Source organism: Gavialis gangeticus, unplaced genomic scaffold, assembly GCF_001723915.1.
Source record: "Gavialis gangeticus isolate Ggan-Ray unplaced genomic scaffold, GavGan_comp1, whole genome shotgun sequence".
NCBI classification, from domain to species: Eukaryota; Metazoa; Chordata; order Crocodylia; family Gavialidae; genus Gavialis; species Gavialis gangeticus.
Genome location: NW_017728996.1, coordinates 36,154,655 through 36,163,227, shown reverse-complemented (window position 1 = coordinate 36,163,227; position 8,573 = coordinate 36,154,655). Strand labels below are relative to the sequence as shown.

At 40.2% G+C, this 8,573-nt stretch overlaps 1 protein-coding gene across 2 annotated transcripts in view; it reads left to right on the top strand.

The window, feature by feature from the left end:
* Positions 1 to 8,573, top strand: part of THSD4 (thrombospondin type 1 domain containing 4) — an 853,555-nt gene that overhangs the window by 784,445 nt on the left and 60,537 nt on the right. For both annotated transcript variants that reach the window (XM_019504324.1, XM_019504325.1), the window contains one exon: positions 1,576 to 1,749. In XM_019504324.1, coding sequence (XP_019359869.1) covers positions 1,576 to 1,749 — 174 coding nt within the window. The remainder of the gene's footprint in view (positions 1 to 1,575; positions 1,750 to 8,573) is intronic.

Genomic DNA, 8,573 nt, shown 5'->3' with positions numbered 1-8,573 from the left:
GAATTACTTCTGGTTTTGGTGCCGAGCACGCTGGAGAGGCCCCCCATGCTCCTGTGGGACGCTCCATCCACCCTAAAATCGCAGTGATCACAAGCCGCGCTGCTACCTCAAGGTATGTAGAAAAAACTTTTAAAGCTGTGCCTGTGTCCAAATTGCTGATTCGGCATCAAATCTTCAGATTTGGATTTGGCCTAATCGAATCAGGGACAGTGATCTGAATCAACGAATAGAATTACTGTTCCCAACTTGGGCCAAATCCAAATCAAATAGGGCCTGTTTCGCACAGCCCTATTGTTTAGCAGCTACTTTATCTATAGAAACAGGCCATACTTTGGATGATATAGTGGAAGCTTGTTGTAGGGAAGTGACCATAAACACATGTATTGTAACTGGTAGTTTAACAGTGAAAGGATTGATGTACTAATTATTGACAATAAATATTGTCAGAAGTATGTGCTGGCCCTGGGGCTCATTGTACATGCAGCCCCTGGGGCCAGGATGAGGCATGTGCTGCCTGTAGCGCATGGTCCGGACCTGGCGCTGCACACAGTACCGAAGGCCGGGGATATGAGGTGCATGCAGTGCCCCAAACTGCGTCTGTGTGCTGCCTGCAGCAGACCTGTTGACGGGTCCAGCCCATGCTCCATGTGGCTCCAGTATAGCTCTGTGGGCCGGATCTGGGCCATGGGCTGTATGTTTGACACCTCTGCTTTAGGGCATGGTCTGCCACCACCTACAGTGAAATGGAATTTCAGAGGCTGTCGCAGATTTTTCTAGGAAAGATCATAAGGCCCCCTGTGTTCAAATTGCCTCAACCCTCCCCTGTAGGGCAGTTTGAGCACCCAGTTATGAAACTTGGGCATATCTGTACCATGCACTTACCATGCCAGGTGGCAGCTGCTCCACTTGGATTACCTCTAAATCCAGACACACTGTAGCCAGAGTATTATGGTGGTCTGGGTGGCCATTAGTCACAAAGTGCTTGAATGTGCTCCTGCCTAGACTGGCAAGTTGGTGGTACAGACATGCTCTTGAATGTCCTACCTGAAGCACCAAGTGGAGCCATGAATGTCTTGAATTCTTTTGTTGAGAAGTTCTTAGCTTAATGCACACAATCGCCCATGCCCTCTGTACATACCATCTTCTACTCTAAGTAATTAATTTTTTTTAAAAACGAGCGGGGGCAGGGGAGGAGGAAGCAAAGCTCTATAATGACATTCAGTAACCACCATCATGATTGCTTTGTTTATAACTTGTTTCCTTTCTTCCCCACTTCATCCCTTATTTCCCTTGACTGTTTAGATTATTAACTTAAGCTGGAGGACAGGGTTTGTCTGTTATTGTGTTTGTACAGTGCTTAGTACAATGAAGTCCTGACCTGATTTGAAGCTTTTAGGCATAACTGAAATACATACACAATGGGAACAGTAATGTTGAACTGGATTACAAGTAGTAATAATGAACATTGAAGAGTACCATTAGCCTTTCCAGGGTTGCTCTCCTTCTTCATTTCATTGGGAGCAGCTGTTCAAAGAGTGGGAATAACGAATGTCTATTTTGTTTCTTGTCACGCAGTGTTCTGCAGAGTGCGGTGATGGAATACGAACGCGCTCGGTAGTTTGTATGACCAACCATGTCAGCAGTTTGCCGTTGGAGGGCTGTGGGAATAATCAACCTTCTGAAACAACCCCCTGTAACAATGGACCATGTGCGGGTAAAGTTGAGTGGTTTGCTGGGAGCTGGAGTCAGGTACATTTTACATTAAAATAGATGTTTCTATGTTGATTGCCAAAGATTTCTTTAGAGTGGGAAAGTTCTGGTTGGGTGTGGTATCCTGTAAATGTCTCTTCTTAAAGTATTTTGAGAAATGATTTTTAGGTTCCATTTAACTGATTTTCAGTATTTTTTTTCCCTCTGCTTTTATTTTTACAAGAGCATTTGCAGGAAAATAAAGTTGTTTTGTTTCTTTAGTGCTTTACTTTTTCTTCTCAGCTAAAGACATAGTACCAGATCTTGTCCCCTTTGTGCTACTGCCACAGGGTAGCTGGGGACTTCTTGCAGAGGAGACATATGGTAACATAACTAGATTTATGCCACCTGTTGCCTCCTCCATGTAGAGATTTCTTTTAACTAGTACAACATGAATCATCCTTAGGTTGAGAAGTTACATCAGAGGCTTGTTTGGTCCCAAAAACAGAAGAACAGAAAAGAGGCTTAAAGCTACCCATCACTCCAAATCTAGGTATCCCTGGGGTCTTGCCCACAAGACTCAGTTTATGCTAAGTCCTAACCAATACTATTCAAGTTTCACACTGGAAGTGAAAAATAAGCAGCAACACTTTTGGAAACAAACTTTTTTAATGAAGTGTTTCTTGCCTTTTAGAGAGAAACAAAGAGAGACAACCTACAATTCAGAATATATTGGCAGAAATATTTTTGAATGACATTTTTACATGAGCCTTGGAGTTGTTTTAGTATTAAGTCTTGTTCAGTTTGTCCAAAAAACCTGTCCCTAAGTTCCAGTGCAATACTACTATCCCACAGTGTCACTGCTAGTTCATGGGACAGGAACACAACTCAAACAATTAATGACACTAGTTAAGGTTAATGATGGAATGAATTGGGGAAGACTTTCTCTACTTCCAGTTTCAGTTTAAAGGAAAATGTCTCTATCAAGGCCCAGCCTACAATTATTTTTTTGCTTGCGTACCTATATTGTTAAGAGATGGGATACTTTGCTGATATATTTATATCAGTGAAATGTTGTGGGAGATGCAGCTATACCAGCAGAACACCCATGATAGTTTGCTTCACACTGCTGATTTGAAACCAGCAGTACTGGTAGAAATATTTTTATGATTGTATAACTGCATCTACAACTGTGACATTTTTGTGCTTTAATTTTGCTTAAGTATAGGCAAAGTGTTAGCCTCCTTAATGGAGTTTGCATGAATTCTGATCTAAACCAGCAAGCATCATACATTATGCATTGATGCAGTTTCCTCATGAAAGATATCAGAAAGCTGTGGATGCCAGTTATGGCATTCAAGGGAAGCCAAATACTCCAAAACACCATATTCTCGTCTTTGGACTGCTCATTGCAGAGCCATTGCAAATTCTGAATGTCTCCAGGGATGCATACAGGTCACAGCCAAAGCATTAAGCACGAGAAGACAAAAGCACTGCTAAAAACTAAAGTTGTTTTTGGTTTGGCTCCTCTGAGTTTTGAAGTGACAGGTGAAGAGAACAAAATTGGGCCAGTGGCCAGCTCCCTGGTGCTCTTTTACTAAGATAAACCTCCCCTTGTCCTAACATCTCAGTGTTTCTTTTCATTCTAATTGAAAAGTATTGCTCCCAGTAGGGAAGGAATTTCAGAAGTTGTCAACTGGGGCCCAAACATTTATATTGCCTTTGTGTGGACCCTTACATAACCTCGAGAGGCTTTCCAAGTGCTAGTACCAACATTCCACGCAGTTATTAGGAAAGCGTCTCTTGGCCGGGCCTCCGGTTTTGCTGTAGCAGAGATTCCAAGATCGTCCTAGCTGATAAGCGATGCTGAGATGGAGATTAAAGGGATCCAATTCTGAAAATACTTTGAAGTTGTGAAACACAGCAGAAATGTGAATTACTGGTATTTTATAATAGTCACAACAAACTCAAACTGTAATTTTAACCATGTTTAGGAAGAGTACTCTGTGCAGATAGGAGCTTTCCATCCATTCCTATCTCCCCCAAACAGAAGGGAGCCAAATGTTGTTTTCAAACTTTCTTGCACTTGAACAGCTTGCAAATATCATCTTCCTCCTCTGAGGGGGTCAAAATGTATATAGTAAATCTAATCATTCTAGATCTGCACATTGCTCCACTCACAGGCTTCTGGCTGTCAGCAATGAGTTGTGCATCTCCAGATGATAAAGGCTTTTTTTTAACATTGCATCCAGATTACAAAGATGCAAGGATCTGCATTTAACCAGATATGACACCCTCTTATATGTAGTTTGTTAAAGTCATGGAAAACAACGATGGTGAAGTCAAGGAGGGACGCTGGGGTGGGAAGAGCCCTCAAAAAGATTTAAGGAAACGAGTCTAGAAATACCATGGAAAATGAATTGATTCTTCTTCCCTTGTTTCTCCTTTTAGAACAGCCCAATCCTTAAATATAATAGGTGGCAGCCAAAAGGTATTATGTGGAGTAAAGTATTTATTGAGGGCTGCTGGAAGAGTGGGAAGCAAGTAGTGACGTTTCAACCTGGGGTTCATTTTCTGATATTTTGCAGCTAGCTTGAACCTAGACACAGGCAAAAACACTCTTCCAACTACAATAAAGAACATACAATGAACACACAGAAAGAACTATTATGCAGATGATACTTAAATAAAATATGGAACTTGTGGCTTTTAAGTACTGAACTGGTTTGGATAACTGCCCAAATCTCAAACTATACCTGAATGAACTTTAAATGTGGTAGGTTAATTTTTGTCTTGTGTATGCATACATATTTGCACAATTCAACCCTGCAGAGTTATGGTCGGCATTAGAAGCATGATCACTAAACTTCATGAGCAATTTTTTTTTGTATGTCACAGTTGATATAAAAGAGTACTAGCAATCACATTGGGAAGCTTGTTTTCACAACATTGAGATTTCATTGTTGCTAGTTTAGTTGTCACCATCTCTAAGGAGTTATATTTTCACCTCTGTGCAAACAGATATCCAACAGCAAACCCTGTTAACAGAGTGTTAAGAATTAATCTCTTTTATTGCTAATTTTCAGTGGCCTTCTATGGGGATCTTATCGGTAAGTCTGCAGTGTTGTTTTAGTAAGCCAATTTATCTTTCCATAATAAATTCTCTCTGACTATACAAACACAGCCACCTCTTACCTTGTCACAATGTAATCCCATACAATTCAAGAACTGCAGTAATATTAATTTCATTTTTAATCCATACAGAACAAGTTGAATTATTCTGAAGTCTATAATCATATTTTAACCACTTTATTTTCAGTCCTTATCATAAATTCTCTGACCCACTATCACACTGTTTGAGTGAGATCATATACATGTTACTAACTTTTTACTTTAATAAAGTTGGGGCTAGTTCCAGTTAGTTAAAATCTGTTCTAAAATTAATCTTTTTTTTCTAATTCCCCTATGTCCTGATTAAGAAAGCGTCTTTTTGTTAAGAAGTCACTGTTTTAAACAGTTATTTATCTTGTTTTGGCCTGAGGCCACATGTTGTCCTGAGAGCATCTAGCGGTGGAAAATCTGCCTGGAAAAGCTTATTAGAGGACAAGTGTCTCCTACCAACAGGATCATAGCACAGACACTTGCATATATCAGCCAGTGAAGGGCATACAGTCAAGGCAGCTCCTACCATCAAGGCTCCTCTAGAATTTTTAACAGAATGTTAAAGCTGCCCTCTTCTGGCAGAAGGACTGAAATAGGACAATGATAAGAATGGGCTTAGTGGCAGAAGATACAGCTGGTGTTTCCTTGAGGGTTTATTCTGTGCAAGAGAAATTTGGTTCTGTTCTTCCCGATAAGAGCATGACACCATGCCTATTGCTGCACTGCTAAGGGGTGCTTGCAGCCTCTGTGCTGCAGATTCTGAGCTATATGGTTCTGAGCTTTTGCTAATTTAAAACTAGGTCTCTGCATATGGCATTGAAGATGTCCTTGGTACACAGTGGGTGTGTCTACATGTTCATTAATGCACTATAGTTACTGCACATTAAGTTTAGTACTTGGTTAACCAAGTACTAAATCAATGCAAAGTAACTTAAGCTACTGCACAATAGCACTGGTGTGCAGGTTTTTAGCGATGCTTACTACGCAGTAGTTTAATACTACTGTGCAGTAGCATATTAGCATGGTTTTTGCCCATCACGCTCCTGTGCAGTGTTATTAGGCTCCTGTGCAGTTAGCATCTTATGTAGACATGCCCAGTATATTAATTTTCTCCCTATGCCTGGTTCCTTTTCATTAGTACCAAGAGCTTTGTGGGTATGTGGTCAAGGGACAAAAAATTACACCGAATATATAAACAAACCCCACATTTTTAATAACATTCAAGTATTTTAGATCCGGATAAGCCTTTGAAAATCATACCTTTTCTTGCAACATAGAAACCAATGTGTTACTGGAATCATCTTCCAAAACCTTTCAAAAAGTGCCAGGAACAGTATCATATATGTATTTAACCTTTACAGAAGCAGTAAGAGTCCATGTGAGCCACATTTGCATTTCAGAACTGGATCCAACACCCCGTCACATAGATGCATGTAAACATGAAAAGAACACACTGACAGATGCAGATGGTTTCTAAAAACCACATAGAATGTAAGGATTTACAAAACTGCACTCCAACTTCAGATGTTTATGCTTATAATCCTACTTGAATTGAAGGCATTATCACTGTTTGAAGTAAAATGTCCTCCCTTTGGCTAAAAGAAAGAGAAAAAGAAAGGATCCAAACATAGTTTGAGATTTTTCCAGGAGTGCTGATAGCAGTTGTATCAATTATTTTTCCCTCCATAAAGAAAGTACAAGAATCAACAAAGGCACAATATACAATCATAGGAAAGTAGGGCTGAAAGGGACCATGCAAAGTCATCTAATCCACTGCCTGCCTCAAGACGGGATCATCCCTGATTAAACTATCCCATTCAAGTGTCTGTCCTTAAAACACTGCTTTTTAAAAATAAATAAATAAAAGTCCATGGATAAGGATTCCACAACTTCTCTAGGTAGCCTGTTCCAATACTTGACCACCCTCATAGTCAGAAAGTTACTCCTAAAGTTTGACCTATTTTTTCCCTGCTAGATCTTTAGTCCATTGCTTCTTAGTCCTGTCCCCTACCACCACAGAGAAAAGTCCATCTTTGTCCTCTCTGTAATTGCCCTTCAGGTATTTTAAGACTGTTTTCAAATCCCCCCTCAATCTCCTCATCTCCAGACTGAATAACCTTAACGCTTTCAGGCTTCCCTCCTAAGTTATGCTTCCCATGCCCTTAATCATTTTTGTTGCTCTCTGCCAGACTCTTTCCAATCTGTACATATCTCTCATCATTCATGTAGTAGTGGTAGATTCTTCACATAGTTAAGCCTGTTCTTGTCCTAGTCTATGATCAAAGTTCCTTGATGCTATGGTAATATAAATAATAATTATTCAAGATCCATCTAGCCCAGTATCAAGTCTCTGAGAATGGCCAGCACCAGATGCTTCAAAAGAAAGAGTACAAACATTCAAGTAGGTAGACGTGAGATAATTAGCATGTTTGGTATTAGAATTACATTATAATAACTGCTTCCTTCTATGATAATGTGACAAGCTCTGTGGATATAGGGAGAGCAGTGGATATGATCTGCATTACTTTAGCATGTCTTTTGACACTGTCTTCTATGGCATGCTCATTACTAAATTAATATAACTGCTTGGTTCTTTCATGTTTAACAAGTAGTTGCCAATAGCTCAGTGTCTAGTTGTGAGCAAGTATCTAATGGGATTCCTCAGGTTCTGTCCTGAGTGAAATATTGTTTATCATCTTCATTAATGAACTGGATGATAGGATTGTGTGCAAGCTTAGTAAATATGCACATGACACCAAGATTAGTTGAGTTCAGAAACTCTGGAGGGTACCTCTGGAGGGTACGACTAAAATCCCAAGTGACCTGAAAAAATGGTGCAAAATCAACCAGATGAAATTTAACAAGGACAAGTATCAAGTCCTGCACTTGGGATGGAATAATTTCATGTACAAATACAGCCTGGGGAATGATGAGCCAGGTTGCAGAACAAAAACGTCAGAGAAATATCTGGGGATTGTAATGGACCATAAGCTGAATAGGAACCAAGAGTGTGCTCCTGTCGAGAAAAAAACCCCATAGTATACCAGGTTGCATTATTTAACAGAAGTGTCTCTTGCAAATCAAGGGAAGTGATTCTTCAGCTCTATTCTGCACTGGTGAGACCGTATCGGGAGTCGCGTGTCCAATTTTGGGCCCCACACTTCAAGAATGAGTTAGATAGCTTGTCAAGTCCAGCAGAGTGACAAAAATGAATACAGTCCTTGGAAGCATGATTTATAAGGAAAGACTGAAAGAACTAGGGTTATTTAGTGTGGAGAAGAGAAGACTGAGGAGATTGGATTGATAACAGTTTTAAGTATCTGAAAGGTGATTACAAAGATAGATATAACTTTTTCTCTGTGGCTCTAGGGGACAAAACTAGGACCAATGGGCTAAAACTGCAACGGGAAAACTAGGTTGGAGATTAGGGGATACTTTCTGACCATGAAGGGTGGTAAAGCAGTGGTAGTGAATAGCATACCAAATGAAAATGTGGAATCTTTATTACAGGTTGAACAGACACTTGGCTGATGATCCTGTCTTGAGGAGGGGGCTGGACTAGATGATGACTTTGTGAGGTCCCTATCAGCCCCTACTTTCCTATGATCCTACTTGGATCCTACTGGATCCAAGGTATTCTACAGCCAGTACCTTGAAGTGAGGGCTGCTAATGGTACTGCCAGTTCCTTGAGGATATTGCTTCTTTAATTAGCATTGGTTAA